At 44.9% G+C, this 23,193-nt stretch overlaps 1 protein-coding gene across 1 annotated transcript in view; it reads right to left on the bottom strand.

Moving 5' to 3' along the window:
• The window catches only part of LOC115102011 (zinc finger protein 512B), a 66,886-nt gene extending 43,939 nt beyond the window's left edge, over positions 1 to 22,947 (bottom strand). The window contains 2 exon segments of the mRNA XM_065005279.1: positions 14,485 to 14,618; positions 22,243 to 22,947. Of these exon segments, the coding sequence (XP_064861351.1) occupies positions 14,485 to 14,617 (133 nt within the window). The 5' untranslated portion in view covers position 14,618; positions 22,243 to 22,947.
• Between the last annotated feature and the right edge of the window lie 246 nt (positions 22,948 to 23,193).

Genomic DNA, 23,193 nt, shown 5'->3' with positions numbered 1-23,193 from the left:
CAACCAAGAGAATGAACCCCCACCCCCAAGAACCCCCAATGCACCAACAACCAAGAGAATGAACCCCCACCCCAAGAACCCCCAATGCACCAACAACCAAGAGAATGAACCCCCACCCCCAAGAACCCCCAATGCACCAACAACCAAGAGAATGAACCCCACCCCCAAGAACACCCCAATGCACCAACAACCAAGAGAATGAACCCCCACCCCCAAGAACCCCCAATGCACCAACAACCAAGAGAATGAACCCCCACCCCCAAGAACCCCCAATGCACCAACAACCAAGAGAATGAACCCCACCCCCAGAACCCCCAATGCACCAACAACCAAGAGAATGAACCCCCACTCCCAAGAACCCCCAATGCACCAACAACCAAGAGAATGAACCCCCACCCCCAAGAACCCCCAATGCACCAACAACCAAGAGAATGAACCCCCACCCCAAGAACCCCCAATGCACCAACAACCAAGAGAATGAACCCCCACCCCCAAGAACCCCCCAATGCACCAACAACCAAGAGAATGAACCAAAGAGAAAAAAGGAAAAGCCAGAAGAAAACAAAAGGACATCGAGGACAACTACTTGCTTCTACACCTGCATTGCATGCTGTTTGGGGTTTTAGGCTGGGTTTCTGTACAGCACTTTGAGATATCAGCTAATGTACGAAGGGCTATATGAATACATTTGATTTGATTTGAACTAAAATCAGAACAGCAATGCCAACTGTATATGTTTGTGAGCATGTCTGCCACTATTACATGTATGTGTGTGTTCTTGTATGTGTTTATTTGAATGAGAGTGTGTGTATATGCATGTGTACAAACACCTGCATGGCATCAGCCTCAGTACCCTTTTTGGTTCCAGGTAGAAACCTTTTGGTTCCAAGTAGAACCCTTTTGGGTTCCATGTAGAACCCTTCCCACAGAAAGTTCTACATGGAACCCAGCAAAATTGTACTTGAGTAAAAGTCTAAAAGTATTTTGTTTAAAATATACTTATGTATCAAAAGTAAAAGTATACATAATTTAAAATTCCTTATATTATATAAACCAGATGGCATCCTTTTATTTTTATTTGACGGAAATCCATGGGCACACTCCAACATTGACATAATTTACAAAATTAGCATGTGTGTTTAGTGAGTTTGCCAGATTAGAGGCAGCAGGGATGACCAGGGACTTTCGGTTGATATGTGTGTGAATTTGACTATTTTCCTGTCCTGCTAAGCATTCAAAATGTAACGAGTACTTTTTGTGTCAAGGAAAATGTATGGAGGAAATAGTACATTATTTTCTTAAGGAATGTAATGAAGTAAAAGTAATCAAAAATAGTAAGTAAAGTACAGATACCCCAAAAACACGGCTTAAGTAGTACTTTAAAGTATTTTTACTTCATTACTTTACACCACTGCAAATAACCTTTTTGGAAACTTTATTGTCTAAGAGTGTAGTCTATTCCAGACAGACACCCTCTCTGGCCACAACCTGTCATGGTAGCTGTGTTTCGGGTATGGCAGAGTCACAACTCAACCACATCGCTTAATCCCTATGAGGACTACAATGTGAGGACTCCATGCTGCTTCTGTTAGTGAAGGAATCCCTCTCCCAGGTTTTGTATAAAAACAGGAGTAAAACCACTGGACTGCTGCGCTGGAAATAAATAGTATGTGAATAGAATGCCTCACACAATACTGTACTTACGACGCGATTTGCTGGTTTGTCCTAAACGTTTATTTGACTGTATCTAAATTAGGCCCGTTAGTATCGTTAGTTACTAGTTATTATACTGGTTAGTATCGTTAGTTACTAGTTATTATACTGGTTAGTATCGTGGCAAGACACAAAGCGGAATTAACTTCTTTAGAACAGCCCTAATATTGGAAACAAACATCATTATGTTAAGAGTCCTCAAAAAAAACATGTTTCAACCTATAGCACACACTATTTTACATATGGCAAGTTTTTAAAGGAACAAAGAGTTTGCTACACTTTGTATTTTCATTTTTGCCATGGGAAAAATATTGTGATACTGGTACCGTCAAAGCCTTCATCTAAATGTGACTTTATACGTGACAAGTGACTCAAAATGTTGTGATACTTGTACCGTCAAAGCCTTAATCTAAATGTGATTTTATACGTGACAAGTGACTCAAAATGTTGTGATACTTGTACAAAAATCTAAATGTGACTTTATACGTGACAAGTGACTCAAAATGTTGTGATACTTGTACCGTCAAAGCCTTAATCTAAATGTGACTTTATACGTGACAAGTGACTCAAAATGTTGTGATACTTGTACCGTCAAAGCCTTAATCTAAATGTGACTTTATACGTGACAAGTGACTCAAAATGTTGTGATACTGGTACCGTCAAAGCCTTAATCTAAATGTGACTTTATACGTGACAAGTGACTCAAAATGTTGTGTCTGGGTAGCCTGGATCCCAATTGTTCTTGTTCACTTCACAATATCAGTGCAACGGTACCTGAGAAGAGTTGAGAGAACACCAATGGAAACACTGTTACGATTATTATGAGGGTCATTGAAGCCCTTCTCCTCCAGACACCTGCTTAACTTTAGCTTCCTCTCCACCTGGGGACAGGGGACAAGTTCTCTTGGCTTAATACATGAATACAGTATTATTCTACAGTCCCATGTGCCTTGGTATTCACAGGAAATGTACAGAAACCCTGTGGTAACACTGGGTACTTTCCAGTCACCGTAAGTGAAAGAGCCAGCACACTAATAGAGCTACAATATAACCAAAACAACCACTAGCTGTATGCTAACAGCAGGATTATGGCAGCAGGATGATAACAGCAGAATTACAGCAGCAGGATGATAACAGCAGGATTATGGCAGCAGGATTATGGCGCCAACAGCAGGATTATAGCAGCAGGATGTTAATAGCAGGATAATAGCAGCAGGATTATAGCAGCAGGATGTTAATAGCAGGATAATAGCAGCAGGACGCCAACAGCAGGATTATAGCAGCAGGATGGTAATAGCAGGATAATAGCAGCAGGATAATAGCAGCAGGATGTTAATAGCAGGATAATAGCAGCAGGATGCTAACAGCAGGATTATAGCAGAAGGATGCTAACAGCAGGATTATAGCAGCAGGATGCTAATAGCAGGATAATAGCAGCAGGATTATAACAGCAGGATGTTAATAGCAGGATAATAGCAGCAGGATGTTAATAGCAGGATAATAGCAGCAGGATGTTAATAGCAGGATAATAGCAGCAGGATTATAGCAGCAGGATGTTAATAGCAGGATAATAGCAGCAGGATGCTAATAGCAGGATGATAACAGCAGGATGTTAACAGCAGAATTATAGCAGCAGGACGCCAACAGCAGGATTATAGCAGCAGGATGTTAATAGCAGGATAATAGCAGCAGGATTATAACAGCAGGATGTTAATAGCAGGATAATAGCAGCAGGATGTTAATAGCAGGATAATAGCAGCAGGATGCTAATAGCAGGATGCTAACAGCATGATTATAGCAGCAGGATGCTAACAGCAGGATTATAGCAGAAGGATGCTAACAGCAGGATAATAGCAGCAGGATGTTAATAGCAGGATAATAGCAGCAGGATTATAGCAGCAGGATGTTAATAGCAGGATAATAGCAGCAGGATGTTAATAGCAGGATAATAGCAGCAGGATGTTAATAGCAAGATAATAGCAGCAGGATTATAGCAGCAGGATGTTAATAGCAGGATAATAGCAGCAGGATATTAATAGCAGGATAATAGCAGCAGGATGCTAATAGCAGGATGATAACAGCAGGATAATAGCAGCAGGGTGGTAATAGCAGGATAACAGCAGCAGGATTATAGCAGCAGGATAGTAATAGCAGGATAATAGCAGCAGGATGCTAATAGCAGAATTATAGCAGCAGGATGACAACAGCAGGCTTATAGCAGCAGGATGACAACAGCAGGATTATAGCAGCAGGATGCTAACATCAGGATTATAGCAGCAGGATTATAGCAGCAGGATAATAACAGCAGGATTATAGCAGCAGGATAATAACAGCAGGATTATAGTAGCAGGATTATAGCAGCAGGATGTTAACAGCAGGATAATAGCAGCAGGATGTTAACAGCAGGATAATAGCAGCAGGATGTTAACAGCAGGATAATAGCAGCAGGATTGTAGTAGCAGGATTATAGCAGCAGGATGTTAACAGCAGGATAATAGCAGCAGGATTGTAGTAGCAGGATAATAACAGCAGGATGATAATAGCAGGATAATAGCAGCAGGATGTTAACAGCAGGATAATAGCAGCAGGATTGTAGTAGCAGGATAATAGCAGCAGGATATTAATAGCAGGATAATAGCAGCAGGATTATGATGACAGCAGGATGATAACAGTAGGATGATAACAGCAGGATAACAGCAGGTTGCTAGCAACAGGAGGATGACAGCAGGACGCTAACAGCAGGATGATAACAGTAGGATGATAGTAGCAGGTTGCTAGCAACAGGAGGATGACAGCAGAATGCTAACAGCAGGATGATAACAGTAGGATGATAGTAGCAGGTTGCTAGCAACAGGAGGATGACAGCAGGATGATAACAGTAGGATGATAGTAGCAGGTTGCTAGCAACAGGAGGATGACAGCAGGATGATAACAGTAGGATGATAGTAGCAGGTTGCTAACAGTAAGATGATAACAGCAGGATGATAGTAGCAGGTTGCTAGCAACAGGAGGATGACAGCAGGATGATAACAGCAGGATGCTAACAGTAAGATGATAACAGCAGGATGATAGTAGCAGGTTGCTAGCAACAGGAGGATGACAGCAGGATGATAACAGCAGGATGATAGTAGCAGGTTGCTAGCAACAGGAGGATGACAGCAGGATGATAACAGCAGGATGCTAACAGTAAGATGATAACAGCAGGATGATAGTAGCAGGTTGCTAGCAACAGGAGGATGACAGCAGGATGATAACAGTAGGATGATAACAGCAGGATGCTAACAGTAAGATGATAACAGCAGGATGATAGTAGCAGGTTGCTAGCAACAGGAGGATGACAGCAGGATGATAACAGCAGGATGCTAACAGTAAGATGATAACAGCAGGTTGCTAGCAACAGGAGGATGACAGCAGGATGATAACAGTAGGATGATAACAGCAGGATGATAGTAACAGGTTGTTAGCAGCAGGATGAAAACAGAGATCATCCACTACCTCAAAGAGTTATGGCTAGAAGTGTATTTTGTACATTACAATACCGAAACAAACCAAATCTCACAAGTGTTGCTAGCCCCCACCCCTTCTCTTTCCCCCTTTCCTGTTCTGGCTCTGATTCCCAGTGCTGTGGAGAACCAGGGGTGGGACAGGGTAACAACTTATCACACAAGTCTGACTCATTTATAAGCAGCTGTTTATGGGCAATAAAGGCAGGAATGTATAAACCACTGCACACTGAGAACACTCTGGGCATCCATCAGTCAACTGGTGTGTTAGTTACCATTGGTCCAGCCAGAGGAAGTTAAACATTAACTAAACAGTCACAGGAGGGTCAGAGAAAACAGAGTTTAAACATTAACTGACCAGTCACATGAAGGCCAGAGGAAGAGAGCAGTGCATAAAACATAACGAGGGCCAGGACAATTACCTGACCATGTGACCTGACCAGGGAAAGCTGTGACAACCTGTTCTAAACTACAACAAGGGCCCAGATGTATCCCTGACCATGTGACCTGACCAGGGAAAGCTGTGACAACCTGTTCTAAACTACAACAAGGGCCCAGATGTATCCCTGACCATGTGACCTGACCAGGGAAAGCTGTGGCAACCTGTTCTAAACTACAACAAGGGCCCAGAGGTATCCCTGACCATGTGACCTGACCAGGGAAAGCTGTGACAACCTGTTCTAAACTACAACAAGGGCCCAGAGGTATCCCTGACCATGTGACCTGACCAGGGAAAGCTGTGGCAACCTGTTCTAAACGACAACAAGGGCCCAGAGGTATCCCTGACCATGTGACCTGACCAAGGAAAGCTGTGGCAACCTGTTCTAAACGACAACAAGGGCCCAGAGGTATCCCTGACCATGTGACCTGACCAGGGAAAGCTGTGGCAACCTGTTCTAAACTACAACAAGGGCCCAGAGGTATCCCTGACCATGTGACCTGACCAGGGAAAGCTGTGGCAACCTGTTCTAAACTACAACAAGGGCCCAGAGGTATCCCTGACCATGTGACCTGACCAGGGAAAGCTGTGGCAACCTGTTCTAAACTACAACAAGGGCCCAGAGGTATCCCTGACCATGTGACCTGACCAGGGAAAGCTGTGGCAACCTGTTCTAAACGACAACAAGGGCCCAGAGGTATCCCTGACCATGTGACCTGACCAGGGAAAGCTGTGGAAACCTGTTCTAAACTACAACAAGGGCCCAGAGGTAGCCCTGACCATGTGACCTGACCAGGGAAAGCTGTGACAACCTGTTCTAAACGACAACAAGTGCCCAGAGGTATCCCTGACCATGTGACCTGACCAGGGAAAGCTGTGACAACCTGTTCTAAACTACAACAAGGGCCCAGAGGTATCCCTGCCCATGTGACCTGACCAGGGAAAGCTGTGGCAACCTGTTCTAAACTACAACAAGGGCCCAGAGGTATCCCTGACCATGTGACCTGACCAGGGAAAACTGTGGCAACCTGTTCTAAACGACAACAAGGGCCCAGAGGTATCCCTGACCATGTGACCTGACCAGGGAAAGCTGTGGCAACCTGTTCTAAACTACAACAAGGGCCCAGAGGTATCCCTGACCATGTGACCTGACCAGGGAAAGCTGTGGCAACCTGTTCTAAACGACAACAAGGGCCCAGAGGTATCCCTGACCATGTGACCTGACCAGGGAAAGCTGTGGAAACCTGTTCTAAACGACAACAAGGGCCCAGAGGTATCCCTGACCATGTGACCTGACCAGGGAAAGCTGTGACAACCTGTTCTAAACTACAACAAGGGCCCAGAGGTATCCCTGACCATGTGACCTGACCAGGGAAAGCTGTGGCAACCTGTTCTAAACTACAACAAGGGCAAAGAGGTATCCCTGACCATGTGACCTGACCAGGGAAAGCTGTGGCAACCAGTTCTAAACTACAACAAGGGCCCAGAGGTATCCCTGACCATGTGACCTGACCAGGGAAAGCTGTGGCAACCTGTTCTAAACTACAACAAGGGCCCAGAGGTATCCCTGACCATGTGACCTGACCAGGGAAAGCTGTGGCAACCTGTTCTAAACTACAACAAGGGCCCAGAGGTATCCCTGACCATGTGACCTGACCAGGGAAAGCTGTGGCAACCTGTTCTAAACTACAACAAGGGCCCAGAGGTATCCCTGACCATGTGACCTGACCAGGGAAAGCTGTGGCAACCTGTTCTAAACTACAACAAGGGCCCAGAGGTATCCCTGACCATGTGACCTGACCAGGGAAAGCTGTGGCAACCTGTTCTAAACTACAACAAGGGCCCAGAGGTATCCCTGACCATGTGACCTGACCAGGGAAAGCTGTGGCAACCTGTTCTAAACTACAACAAGGGCCCAGAGGTATCCCTGACCATGTGACCTGACCAGGGAAAGCTGTGGCAACCTGTTCTAAACTACAACAAGGGCCCAGAGGTATCCCTGACCATGTGACCTGACCAGGGAAAGCTGTGGCAACCTGTTCTAAACGACAACAAGGGCCCAGAGGTATCCCTGACCATGTGACCTGACCAGGGAAAGCTGTGGCAACCTGTTCTAAACTACAACAAGGGCCCAGAGGTATCCCTGACCATGTGACCTGACCAGGGAAAGCTGTGGCAACCTGTTCTAAACTACAACAAGGGCCCAGAGGTATCCCTGACCATGTGACCTGACCAGGGAAAGCTGTGGCAACCTGTTCTAAACTACAACAAGGGCCCAGAGGTATCCCTGACCATGTGACCTGACCAGGACCTGAAGGGAAAGCTGTGGCAACCTGTTCTAAACTACAACAAGGGCCCAGAGGTATCCCTGACCATGTGACCTGACCAGGGAAAGCTGTGGCAACCTGTTCTAAACTACAACAAGGGCCCAGAGGTATCCCTGACCATGTGACCTGACCAGGGAAAGCTGTGGCAACCTGTTCTAAACGACAACAAGGGCCCAGAGGTATCCCTGACCATGTGACCTGACCAGGGAAAGCTGTGGCAACCTGTTCTAAACGACAACAAGGGCCCAGAGGTATCCCTGACCATGTGACCTGACCAGGGAAAGCTGTGGCAACCTGTTCTAAACTACAACAAGGGCCCAGAGGTATCCCTGACCATGTGACCTGACCAGGGAAAGCTGTGGCAACCTGTTCTAAACGACAACAAGGGCCCAGAGGTATCCCTGACCATGTGACCTGACCAGGGAAAGCTGTGGCAACCTGTTCTAAACTACAACAAGGGCCCAGAGGTATCCCTGACCATGTGACCTGACCAGGGAAAGCTGTGGCAACCTGTTCTAAACGACAACAAGGGCCCAGAGGTATCCCTGACCATGTGACCTGACCAGGGAAAGCTGTGGCAACCTGTTCTAAACGACAACAAGGGCCCAGAGGTATCCCTGACCATGTGACCTGACCAGGGAAAGCTGTGGCAACCTGTTCTAAACTACAACAAGGGCCCAGAGGTTCCCAACAAGGGCCCAGAGGTGACCATGTGACCTGACCAGGGAAAGCTGTGGCAACCTGTTCTAAACTACAACAAGGGCCCAGAGGTATCCCTGACCATGTGACCTGACCAGGGAAAGCTGTGGCAACCTGTTCTAAACTACAACAAGGGCCCAGAGGTATCCCTGACCATGTGACCTGACCAGGGAAAGCTGTGGCAACCTGTTCTAAACTACAACAAGGGCCCAGAGGTATCCCTGACCATGTGACCTGACCAGGGAAAGCTGTGGCAACCTGTTCTAAACTACAACAAGGGCCCAGAGGTATCCCTGACCATGTGACCTGACCAGGGAAAGCTGTGGCAACCTGTTCTAAACTACAACAAGGGCCCAGAGGTATCCCTGACCATGTGACCTGACCAGGGAAAGCTGTGGCAACCTGTTCTAAACTACAACAAGGGCCCAGAAAGGTATCCCTGACCATGTGACCTGACCAGGGAAAGCTGTGGCAACCTGTTCTAAACGACAACAAGGGCCCAGAGGTATCCCTGACCATGTGACCTGACCAGGAAAGCTGTGGCAACCTGTTCTAAACGACAACAAGGGCCCAGAGGTATCCCTGACCATGTGACCTGACCAGGGAAAGCTGTGGCAACCTGTTCTAAACTACAACAAGGGCCCAGAGGTATCCCTGACCATGTGACCTGACCAGGGAAAGCTGTGGCAACCTGTTCTAAACGACAACAAGGGCCCAGAGGTATCCCTGACCATGTGACCTGACCAGGGAAAGCTGTGGCAACCTGTTCTAAACTACAACAAGGGCCCAGAGGTATCCCTGACCATGTGACCTGACCAGGGAAAGCTGTGGCAACCTGTTCTAAACGACAACAAGGGCCCAGAGGTATCCCTGACCATGTGACCTGACCAGGGAAAGCTGTGGCAACCTGTTCTAAACTACAACAAGGGCCCAGAGGTATCCCTGACCATGTGACCTGACCAGGGAAAGCTGTGGCAACCTGTTCTAAACGACAACAAGGGCCCAGAGGTATCCCTGACCATGTGACCTGACCAGGGAAAGCTGTGGCAACCTGTTCTAAACTACAACAAGGGCCCAGAGGTATCCCTGACCATGTGACCTGACCAGGGAAAGCTGTGGCAACCTGTTCTAAACGACAACAAGGGCCCAGAGGTATCCCTGACCATGTGACCTGACCAGGGAAAGCTGTGGCAACCTGTTCTAAACTACAACAAGGGCCCAGAGGTATCCCTGACCATGTGACCTGACCAGGGAAAGCTGTGGCAACCTGTTCTAAACGACAACAAGGGCCCAGAGGTATCCCTGACCATGTGACCTGACCAGGGAAAGCTGTGGCAACCTGTTCTAAACTACAACAAGGGCCCAGAGGTATCCCTGACCATGTGACCTGACCAGGGAAAGCTGTGGCAACCTGTTCTAAACTACAACAAGGGCCCAGAGGTATCCCTGACCATGTGACCTGACCAGGGAAAGCTGTGGCAACCTGTTCTAAACTACAACAAGGGCCCAGAGGTATCCCTGACCATGTGACCTGACCAGGGAAAGCTGTGGCAACCTGTTCTAAACTACAACAAGGGCCCAGAGGTATCCCTGACCATGTGACCTGACCAGGGAAAGCTGTGGCAACCTGTTCTAAACTACAACAAGGGCCCAGAGGTATCCCTGACCATGTGACCTGACCAGGGAAAGCTGTGGCAACCTGTTCTAAACTACAACAAGGGCCCAGAGGTATCCCTGGGCAGGTGACCTGACCAGGGAAAGCTGTGGCAACCTGTTCTAAACTACAACAAGGGCCCAGAGGTATCCCTGGGCAGGTGACCTGACCAGGGAAAGCTAAACTACAACAAGGGCCCAACCTCCCTGTTCCTGAAAAGCTGTGGCAACCTGTTCTAAACTACAACAAGGGCCCAGAGGTATCCCTGGGCAGGTGACGTGCTACACACAGAATAAAGAAAATACACTTTGGTTGAAGCGTTTTGCCTCATTTTGCCTCAAATAAAGGTTCAAAAAATCATGATGATGTGGCCGGTGACACTTTGCTTCTCAAAAGTCAAATATCTTGAAAACATGACTACTGACATGAAAAACAATTTGGAAACGTATCAACAGTGGACTAATGAAAAAAGAAAGACCAAAAGGTAGTTGAGTGGATTTAGCCTTTAAGCAACAGACATCCTCATTAGTATTCACCGCTTATTGTGGTCTACGTTATATTTCCATATTATCTTAGATTCAAATGATATGTGACCGAATGGGGGAGGTAGGGACAAACAGCCTCATTGTCATGACACACACACCATCTTTACCAAACACACACACATCTATGGGGGAACTATTTTCCCCTCTTCTTTCCTACGGTGCCAAATCTGTCTTGCAAAATTAGCTCTTCCATCATTTTGAATGTTAAATAGTTTCTGTGCATCTGTGAGTTCTATCGATTCCCGGTGTCGTTTCATGTTTTCATGTGTATCTGAGCTATTGCTGTTCAAGCAGGCAGAAATTCGGCCGGTATGATGTAGCACCGTGATAAAGTCGCTGTCACTACATTAAACATATCATACATGTCAGGTTTAAACACTGGTCGCTGTCATAAAACGCAGGAGGTTGTCTTCTCCTAAATGAGCCTTGAGAAACGTGCAATTTAACAGAGGGTCCACCACATTTCTCCTATTTGTTTTCCTCTTTAGCCCAGGGTGCATTGCATGGAGCTGTTGCATGGCCGTTGTGAATGTCAGACTCCACTCTGCAAAGCACATCGATCTGCAGGTTGAACATGGTGAGATTGTTGACTCCTAAATTGATAGTACAGTTTGTTTGTCACGGCTGGCTGAATGACTGGACCAAGGTGCAGCATGGTAAGTTCTGTCACGGCTGGCTGAAGGACTGGACCAAGGTGCAGCATGGTAAGTTCTGTCACGGCTGGCTGAAGGACTGGACCAAGGTGCAGCATGGTAAGTTCTGTCACGGCTGGCTGAAGGACTGGACCAAGGTGCAGCATGGTAAGTTCTGTCACGGCTGGCTGAAGGACTGGACCAAGGTGCAGCATGGTAAGTTCTGTCACGGCTGGCTGAAGGACTGGACCAAGGTGCAGCATGGTAAGTTCTGTCACGGCTGGCTGAAGGACTGGACCAAGGTGCAGCATGGTAAGTTCTGTCACGGCTGGCTGAAGGACTGGACCAAGGTGCAGCATGGTAAGTTCTGTCACGGCTGGCTGAAGGACTGGACCAAGGTGCAGCATGGTAAGTTCTGTCACGGCTGGCTGAAGGACTGGACCAAGGTGCAGCATGGTAAGTTCTGTCACGGCGGCTGGCTGAAGGACTGGACCAAGGTGCAGCATGGTAAGTTCTGTCACGGCTGGCTGAAGGACTGGACCAAGGTGCAGCATGGTAAGTTCTGTCACGGCTGGCTGAAGGACTGGACCAAGGTGCAGCATGGTAAGTTCTGTCACGGCTGGCTGAAGGACTGGACCAAGGTGCAGCATGGTAAGTTCTGTCACGGCTGGCTGAAGGACTGGACCAAGGTGCAGCATGGTAAGTTCTGTCACGGCTGGCTGAAGGACTGGACCAAGGTGCAGCATGGTAAGTTCTGTCACGGCTGGCTGAAGGACTGGACCAAGGTGCAGCATGGTAAGTTCTGTCACGGCTGGCTGAAGGACTGGACCAAGGTGCAGCATGGTAAGTTCTGTCACGGCTGGCTGAAGGACTGGACCAAGGTGCAGCATGGTAAGTTCTGTCACGGCTGGCTGAAGGACCAAGGTGCAGCATGGTAAGTTCTGTCACGGCTGGCTGAAGGACTGGACCAAGGTGCAGCATGGTAAGTTCTGTCACGGCTGGCTGAAGGACTGGACCAAGGTGCAGCATGGTAAGTTCTGTCACGGCTGGCTGAAGGACTGGACCAAGGTGCAGCATGGTTAGTTCTGTCACGGCTGGCTGAAGGACTGGACCAAGGTGCAGCATGGTAAGTTCTGTCACGGCTGGCTGAAGGACTGGACCAAGGTGCAGCATGGTAAGTTCTGTCACGGCTGGCTGAAGGACTGGACCAAGGTGCAGCATGGTAAGTTCTGTCACGGCTGGCTGAAGGACTGGACCAAGGTGCAGCATGGTAAGTTCTGTCACGGCTGGCTGAAGAACTGGACCAAGGTGCAGCATGGTAAGCGTACATTTTCTCTTTATTAAAAATGACGCCGACAAAACAAGGAACAAAACCAAACCGTTAAGCTTTGGGCTAAACAGGTGGGGGAAAAGGGTACCTAAGTATGGTTCTCAATCAGAGACAACGATAGACAGCTGTCCCTGATTGAGAACCACACCAGGCCAAGACAGTCACACCCACCCTAGTCACACCCTGGCCCAACCAAAATAGAGAATAAAAAGCCTCTCTATGGCCAGGGCGTGACATTGTTTAAGGAAATGTACAGCTAACTAGCCACTTCACATGCTAATATTAACGTTGGAATTATTGTGTGTAGCTTCCTAGCTAGCTAGCCAGCCTGCCAATAGAGAGCATTGCATTGTGAATTTTGAAGTCAACTTGAGCTGCAACAGATTTCCACAACTATATTACTGTTATTTAACACTGTAAATTATAGGAATTTGTGGTTTTGAGTAGATTTTTCCTTTAATGAGGAGCAGGCTCACACACACACACACACACACACACACACACACACACACACACACACACACACACACACACACACACACACACACACACACACACACACACACACACACACACACACGACGGCTAAAACATTCACTGTACATAGCTGAATATTATTATATAATATTATATTATTATTATGGGGCGGCAGGGCAGCCTAGTGGTTAGAGCGTTTGACTAGTAACCGGAAGGTTACAAGTTCAAATCCACAAGCTGACAAGGTACAAATCTGTCGTTCTGCCCCTGAACAGGCAGTTAACCCACTGTTCCTAGGCCGTCATTGAAAATAAGAATTTGTTCTTAACTGACTAGTTAAATAAATAAATAAAAATATATATATATATATATTAACAGCTAAAACATTCACTGTACATAGCTGAATATTAACAGGAAAATGTCATATTCAGGGGATGTCCAGGAGTCTAAATCTGCTGGACTCTCATTGGTCAGGCCTGAGACTCTGTCATATTAGACAAGGCATAGTTTTCCAAGTATATCTTGTAGTTTTAACAAAGTCATCATAATCTTCTGCTTAATTGGATTGGAATTAGATTCCACAGTTTACTCCATCCAAAGACTTGCTTGCTATCCAGAAGGCTTGAATTTGTACTCATGTCAATTATTACTAGCTTGGACAGCTTGTTAGTATGTCTGGATGGGTTACTGACTGACAGAGGGAATAGATAGAACCAAAATGTTGAGACTTGCCGTAGCTTCACTTGTGGTCAACGACTTTATAACGTTATTAGTACTGCTTATGAATTACGATGATTAACATGTTAGAAAACAGTCAAAGCAACAACGAGGTGAGAGAACAACATGAAAATCTTCAGCAGGACTGTTTCAGACATCTATTTATTTCACTAGGTAAGTCAGTTAAGGACACATTCTTAATGACAGCCTACCCCGGCCAAACCTGGACGACGGGGACAATTGTGCGCCACCTAATGGGACTCCCAATCACAGCCGGTTGTGATACAGCATGGATTCGAACCATGGTATCCTAGTGACACCTCAAGCACTGACACGCAGTGCCTTAGACCGCTGCGCCACTCGGGAGCCCATGAGAGCTGTGCTGAAACAAAGCCCACACACAGTGACTGTCCGTGGTCAATGCATGGTCAGTCTAGTGGTCACTCACTCTGTTTGTTGCTCTCTGGGCCTGTAGCTGTGGTCCTGGCAGCCTCCTGGGGGTGGGCCTGTTTGGGGGGACGACCTCTTGAAGCCCCCCCTGATGACAGCTTCCCCAGCCGGGGGCTACTGGGGGTCTCCATGCTTGGAAAAGGAGGTTAATATAGAGGTACAGTGATGAGAGTAATGTCCCAGCCAGATACATCCATGGTCATCTGTAGTTGACCAGTTGTACACACTCTGTAATCAGTGTCATAGTTATGATATTAAGGTTCATAAACCTTGTAGTCAATATTAGATACACAACAAATGTAATGAACATAAATCATTTTCCTTGATAAAAGTACTGTCTTTTTTGGAAATTCTCTCTCAACAAACAGTAAAATGACTTTCCCAGCCCTGATAGTGGTATTTCAGGTTCTCCAGACTGAAGCAAAGCCATCGTATACAGTGTACTGAGAGCATGACCTTCCATGTTTCATTAAAACATCTATACTTTCACTTCCGTATCAACTGAACTCCATGGTCAACCACTTAGAGTGGAGGGAGTACAGCAACACGGAGGCAATGTGCCATCATGGAAAGAGAGAGAGAGAGAGAGAGAGAGAGAGAGAGAGAGACAGAGAGAGACAGAGAGGTGCTGAATACAAGGGCACACACTGTAACATAGATATAAGATGTTTGAAAGGATATTGACAATGTAGACAAATTAGATCTTAAGAGAGAGAGACAGAGAGAGAGAGAGAGAGAAAAAGAGACAGACAGACAGACAGACAGACAGACTACAGAGAGCTTTTGCACATTTACATAGTTCATTGTACATTTGCATAGTTAATTGGTTAATTACAGCATTTTAATCAATTTCTTCATTTCCTGCACTAATGTGTTATCATGTACACACTGTTTCATGTTTCTTTTGTCTTAGTATGCCTCTATTTCGGAAAGAAAATAACTTTTCCTTGACAGAATAATTATTCTTCTTTTGACTGTGCATTTTAGGCAGTTCTTACTTTCGCGGCTAGAGGGCGATCAGACCTTTTCTGGGGGTCTGTACTCCTGAAGTTGTTGACAGTTTTTGTGCCTGCCAGTTAGCTAGCAGTTCTCAGCTATTAGCAGTTAATGGCTGGAAGTTTCTTACTTGAGATAAAAACTGATGATTGTCATTATTTTTTAGAGGCATTACTGAATTATTGAATGGAACAAATCAAACATTAAACCAAGTAAACAATGAATTGCAATTCATGGTAAACTATTTATTTAGACCGTGCGTTAAATTAGCTGAAAAGTGTGCCGTTGCCTGGCTGTTAAAAGGGACAGGCAGCTGTTTGAGACTTGGCATTTAATTAAAGTTTTATGGTATATATTTACACACAAGGTTGGAATAATACTGTGAAATTGTGAAAATGATGATAATGCCCTTTTAGTGTAAGAGCCATTTGAGATGTGGGATGGAGTTTTGGCCTTCCACGATGACATCACCATGCGGTAACTTTATTAATAGACCAATCAGAAAGAGAGTTCCAAACACCTCTAACAATAACAGCACATGTTCTGTTTCCCACTCTACACTCAGACCACTCCCAGATAGTCCTAGCAAAATTCTTGAAGCTATTTGTTTATTTTTGACCATTTTAACTTAAAATAGTAACAGTAAGTACTTAATTGTTACCCAGAAATGATTTTATATTGAGATAAAAACAGCTGCATTGGACCTTGAAGGTTAGTGGGGTGGAGCATAGCTTCACGTCTGGTCAGTATAACTAAGTTTACTTGTACAGTTCGATATTAAACTGATTATGGCAGTAGGATGAGTACTCTGTATATTTTAATGAGCGTAAGGTAAAAGACAAACCTGGTTTTCTGAGCAATCTTTTGAATGATTAGGACATGTAAACAGCTTTTGCAACATCCCAATGGTCTATTTGATCTGTGCATGAGTCAGCAAGCCTTTTTTTATTTAACTAGGCAAGTCAGTTAAGAACAAAATCTCATGGGGTGGCAGGGTACAAATCTGTTGTTCTGCCCCTGAACAGGCAGTTACCCCACTGTTCCTAGGCCCTCAATGGACATTTTATTTATTTTATTTTACTAGGCAAGTCAGTTAAGAACAAATTCTCATGGGGTGGCAGGGTACAAATCTGTTGTTCTGCCCCTGAACAGGCAGTTACCCCACTGTTCCTAGGCCCTCAATGGACATTTTATTTATTTTATTTTACTAGGCAAGTCAGTTAAGAACAAATTCTCATGGGGTGGCAGGGTACAAATCTGTTGTTCTGCCCCTGAACAGGCAGTTACCCCACTGTTCCTAGGCCCTCAATGGACATTTTATTTATTTTATTTTACTAGGCAAGTCAGTTAAGAACAATTCTTATTTTATTATTGTCAGCTCCGGGATTTGATCTTGCAACCTTTCGGTCACTGGCTCAAGGATCTAACCACTAGGCTACCAGCCACCCCCTGTCCGTGAGTTAAAAAAACTAAGTATGCATCTCAGAAAGACCTTTGACATACAAACTTTATATGTCCAAATCAAAAAGGTTTTGCAAAAAAAGCATGGTCATTGTGGCAGAATGTTCATTCTGATTAGTGATTTTCTGCATTTATCAAAAGTCCCATCAATAGCCTGATTTCAGATGTGTTCATGTAAACAGGATTATTAGGGAAATTGTTCTTTCACAGCATGTAAAATGTTTAAACAAACTATTGTATTAATCTGACTCTCCACAATAATGGTATATTATTGTGTGCATGTAACTGTGCATTGCATGTTGATTCGGGCCATCTTCACTCCACAGCACACTGCCTAATGGCTGACAGTGGCTACTAGCTAATTATGCTAAGTAGGATTGATTACAGTTAGACCTACCATCATGCTTTGTCTTGGTGTAGTGTGCATACATTTATGTCATTCCCCTAATGAATTACTACAGTACACAAAAGTCACTCATTTGGGTGGCTCGTGTTATACCCTTTTAATTTCACCTTGTATGGTGGTGTGGGTGGTTTCAGAGAGATGTGTGGTGTGGGTGGTTTCAGAGAGATGTGTGGTGTGGGTGGTTTCAGAGAGATGTGTGGTGTGGGTGGTTTCAGAGAGATGTGTGGTGTGGGTGGTTTCAGAGAGATGTGTTGTATGTACGTTTCAAAAATGGATCATCGCAAAAAAACTCTACTTGTGAGACTGGTGTGTATAATTATACTAGACATAGACGCAGACATGCCAGCCAAGTCACCCGCGATACAAGTCAATATTCCATGTCCATGAGGATGTCGGGAGATCAAATCAAATCAAATGTATTTGTCACATACACATGGTTAGCAGATGTTAATGCGAGTGTAGCGAAATGCTTGTGCTTCTACTTCCGACAATGCAGTAATAACCAACGAGTAATCTAACCTAACAATTCCAAAACTACTACCGTATACACACAAGTATATAAGTATATAAAAGAATATGTACATAAAGATATATGAATGAGTGATGGTACAGAACGGCATAGGCAAGATGCAGTAGATGGTATCGAGTACAGTATATACATATGAGATGAGTAATGTAGGGTATGTAAACAAAGTGGCATAGTTTAAAGTGGCTAGTGATACATGTATTACATAAAGATGCAGTAGATGATATAGAGTACAGTATATACATATACATATGAGATGAGTAATGTAGGGTATGTAAACATTATATTAAGTAGCATTGTTTAAAGTGGCTAGTGATATATTTTCCATCAATTTCCATCAATTCCCATTACTAAATTGGCTGGAGTTGAGTCAGTGTGTTGGCAGCAGCCACTCAATGTTAGTGGTGGCTGTTTAACAGTCTGATGGCCTTGAGATAGAAGCTGTTTTTCAGTCTCTCGGTCCCTGCTTTGATGCACCTGTACTGACCTCGCCTTCTGGATGATAGCGGGGTGAACAGGCAGTGGCTCGGGTGGTTGTTGTCCTTGATGATTTTTATGGCCTTCCTGTGACATCGGGTGGCGTAGGTGTCCTGGAGGGCAGGTAGTTTGCCCCCGGTGATGCGTTGTGCAGACCTCACTACCCTTTTTATTTTTATTTTACCTTTATTTAACTAGGCAAGTCAGTTAAGAACAAACGGTTGTGGGCGGAGCAGTTGCCGTACCAGGCGGTAATACGGTAATAAAGTTTGTGAGTGCTTTTGGTGACAAGCCGAATTTCTTCAGCCTCCTGAGGTTGAGCTCCTGCGCCTTCTTCACAACGCTGTCTGTGTGGATGGACCAATTCAGTTTGTCTGTGATGTGTACGCCAAGGAACTTAAAACTTACTACCCTCTCCACTACTGTCCCATCGATGTGGATAGGGGGGTGCTCCCTCTGCTGTTTCCTGAAGTCCACAATCATCTCCTTAGTTTTGTTGACGTTGAGTGTGAGGTTATTTTCCTAGCACCACACTCCGAGGGCCCTCACCTCCTCCCTGTAGACCGTCTCGTCGTTGTTGGTAATCAAGCCTACCACTGTAGTGTCGTCCGCAAACTTGATGATTGAGTTGGAGGCGTGGCCACGCAGTCGTGGGTGAACAGGGAGTACAGGAGAGGGCTCAGAACGCACACTTGTGGGGCCCCAGTGTTGAGGATCAGCGGGGTGGAGATGTTGTTACCTACCCTCACCACCTGGGGGCAGCCCGTCAGGAAGTCCAGTACCCAGTTGCACAGGGCGGGGTCGAGACCCAGGGTCTCGAGCTTGATGATGTGTTTGGAGGGTACTTTGGTGTTAAATGCTGAGCTGTAGTCGATGAACAGCATTCTCACGTAGGTATTCCTCTTCTCCAGATGGGTTAGGGCAGTGTGCAGTGTGGTTGAGATAACAGCCACTACCCCTAGTGAGCGTGGTGGACAGGGTTGGAGGATGGGTATAAGCACCTGTGTCTGATTCCAAAGGTTTCAAGTTTGAATCCAGCGACAAAGATGTTGGTTTTAAACCTATCCAAAACCTTAACCCTTACCTTAACCATTCAGTTAATGTCTAAACTTAACCCATACCTTAACCATTCAGTTAATGCCTAACCTTAACATTTTGGAGTTAATGCCTAAACTTAACCTTAAAAATTCTGAGTTAATGTCTAAACTTAACCTTAAAACTTCTTATGGCTGGGGGGCAGTATTGAGTAGCTTGGATGAATAAGGTGCCCAGAGTAAACTGCCTGCTACTCAGGCCCAGAAGCTAAGGTATACATATTATTGGTAGATTTGGATAGAAAACACTCTGAAGTTTCTAAAACAGTTTGAATGCTGTCTGTGAGTATAACAGAACTCATATGGCAGGCAAAAACCTGAGAAAGAATCCAACCAGGAAGTGGGAAATCTGAGGTTTGTAGTTTTTCAACTCTTTGCCTATCCAAGATACAGTGTAAATTTGGTCCGATTGCACTTCCTAAGGCTTCCACTGGATGTCAACAGTGTTTAGAACCTTGTTTGAGGCTTCTACTGTGAAGGAGGAGACAATAAGAGCTGATTGAGTAAGAGGTCTGGCAGAATGTCATGAGCTCAGTCAGGCGTGCGCCCGTGAGAGGTAGCTGCGTTCCATTGCATTTCTAAAGACAAAGGAATTCTCCGGTTGAAACATTATTGAAGATTTATGTTAAAAACATCATAAAGATTGATTCTATACATCGTTTGACATGTTTCTACCAACTGTAACGGAACTTTTTGACTTTTCGTCTGGCCTGCGCTTCGTGAATATTGATTTGTGAACTAAACGCGCAAACAAAAAGGAGGTATTTGGACATAAATGATGGACTTTATCAAACAAAACAAACATTTAGTGTGGAACTGGGATTCCTGGGAGTGCATTCTGATGAAGATCAAAGGTAAGTGAATATTTATATTGCTATTTCTGACTTCTGTTGACTCCACAACATGGCGGGTATCTGTATGGCTTGTTTTTATGTCTGAGCGCCGTACTCAGATTATAGTATGGTGTGCTTTTTCTGTAAAGTTTTTTTGAAATCTGACACAGCGGTTGCATTAAGGAGAAGGTTATCTAAAGTTCCATAACACTTGTATCTTTTATCAATGTTTATTATGAGTATTTCTGTAAATTGATGTGGCTCTCTGCAAAATCACCGGATGTTTTGGAAGCAAAACATTACTGAACATAGCGCGCCAATGTATACTCAGATCTTTGGATATAAATATGAACTTTATTGAACAAAACACACATGTATTGTGTAACATGAAGTCCTATGAGTGTCATCTGATGAAGATCATCAAAGGTTAGTGATTAATTTGATCTCCATTTCTGCGTTTTGTGACTCCTCTCTTCGGCTGGAAAAATGGCTGTGTTTTTCTGTGACTAGGTACTGACCTAACATAATTGTTTGGTGTGCTTTCGTCGTAAAGCCTTTTTGAAATCGGACACTGTGGTGGGATTAACAACAAATTTATCTTTAAAATGGTGTAAAATACTTGTATGTTTGAGGAATTTTAATTCTGAGATTTCTGTTGTTTGAATTTGGCGCCCTGCACTTTCACTGGCTGTTGTCATATCGATCCCGTTAGCGGGATCTCAGCCGTAAGAAGTTAAACACTTTGAACATTGACGTTTGAGCAACATGGATGAACGTCTAATTCTGATGTGAGACTGTGAGAGCTAGTTGGACATGCATGCACACACACACGCCCTGGACCATGTGTATTACAAGGCAAGGGAGGTATATTGCTCAAACCAGGTTTTACTTCTTCCTCTGTAAAGATATGGGTAGATCCATACTACTAGAGAAGCAGGGATGAGGGTGTGATACAAGATTTGTAAAATAGGCCAGAGAGCCGGACAGACATTATGCACATTCACTGTCCTAAGATATACATACAGTATATGTCGGTGGAGGCTGCTGAGGGGTGGATAGCTCATAATAATGGCTGGAAGGGAGTCATCAGAATGGTACAAAAAAAACATAAAAGAGGTGGTTTCCATGTGTTTGACACCATTTAATTGACTCCATTCCAGCCATATTTATGAGCCGTTCTCTACTGATACTGTATATGTACAGTGTATTGTGTCCCTATTGTAACTTGCCCTCATTGTCATGTCTATAATATTGTTGACACTAAAACAAATTCATTTTGATTGATTTTCTGATTTGCAATACAGTTTTTAATGTTATTTTATTCTATATTCACAGTAGCTTACTATACACCCAGAGCAGTGAATGCACAATTTCCATACAGAGTCAAGGCACTGTTAGGACTGGCAGGGAGCTAAGCCACACACACACACACACACACACACACACACACACACACACACACACACACACACACACACAGTTCTGAGTTAAGTAATCACACTTTATTACTGTCATACTACAACACTGTTACTACTACATTACAGCTATAGGCTATTATCCTGCTACTTTAGCAGTGTGGCATACATTTGATAGTCTACTAACCTAGTCATGACAGTTATAAATCAGTACATCATACAGCTGGCTGAAACCAAAGCAGAACCCCGGAAACAGCTGCAAAGTGAAAGAACTGAGGTATTTTGGAATTGAGCACTTACACACAAAAACACTTTGATGTTTGAAGGCTGCACAGACAAATTACCCTATTCACCTCCTAGGTCACATAGGCTGCAACAGCAGTTTGACTTGCTTCTGTCTCCTCTACTTGAAGATGGTTACATTGCAGCAACATTGTTTGTGGACTGTTTCGATTGCTACATTGGTGCATTCGAATGCTGCTGGCTACAATGTTTACTGTGCCGTTGATTAATAATAGGGACATGGGGTTCTAGAAGGCCACACCTACCTGCAATGTCGGGAGTCACCCAACACGAGCCGCCGGGTGGCCGGGGTCACCCACGTGGGGGTCAGGCGGTAGGGCTACACCTCGCGCGGTATATGCGCCTTTCCCGGTCTTACATGGCCATCACACCTGCTGTTCCATGCGGTTCTGGTCCGGGGCTTCGATGGAGACGGACTGACAGTCGTCACGGTCGTTAGCCACGCGCCTAGTCCCCGTTTTGAATCCGAGGAAAGACGAGGGGAGATGAAGAAGATGAGGAAGAGGGAGGGGGGGAAAGGAGATGCCAATTAAAATCCTGAAGACGTTCACCTTATTTCCAGCATCCACTTTTCCCCCTTTCGTGCATTAATATGGCAACCACGAGGCACTTCTTTAATCTCAATCGTCTCGTTGGAAAACTCAATAAATGTGAATATCGGGAGACACGCAGGAAAGATAAAGACGTCTCCGACTCCTTGAAGAAAACATTAAAATACAAGAAGGTTTTATATAGGCAGTGAAGCAAAATGGCGACTTTAATATGAAGGAGGAGTAAAAAAAAAAAAAAAATCCTTGCAATGGCTGGAGCTAAAGGGAGTCACAAAAATATGTTTAGTGCAGTAATTTTCAACAGCTGCAAGCGAGTTGGTTAGAGTAAAAGAAAATGAACCAGAGGAAAAAAGGAATTAAAAGATTCGACCTCGGTCGCTTTCGGTGCAGTCTGCGGTTCCTTACCTCGGGATTATTTCTGGGTTTTATACGGAAATTATCTTCGCGGCCGTGTACAGTAATAGGCTACAGTAATGTGTGTTGAGTCATGCGCGTATCCACTCTTCCTTTGACAGCTGCAACTACAGTCTTCTGGCAACTTGCAAACTCTCGCGTTATTATTATTTTTATCGCGCAAATAATATTCGGGGTTTTTGCCTAATAAACCCGATTTTGTATCGATACCAAACTGACGGTTTGATGAGG

This window comes from Oncorhynchus nerka, linkage group LG20 (genome assembly GCF_034236695.1).
Source record: "Oncorhynchus nerka isolate Pitt River linkage group LG20, Oner_Uvic_2.0, whole genome shotgun sequence".
In the NCBI taxonomy this organism is placed as follows: Eukaryota; Metazoa; Chordata; class Actinopteri; order Salmoniformes; family Salmonidae; genus Oncorhynchus; species Oncorhynchus nerka.
The sequence above is the reverse complement of the archived record's forward strand: the minus strand, read 5'-3'. Positions and strand labels throughout refer to the sequence as shown.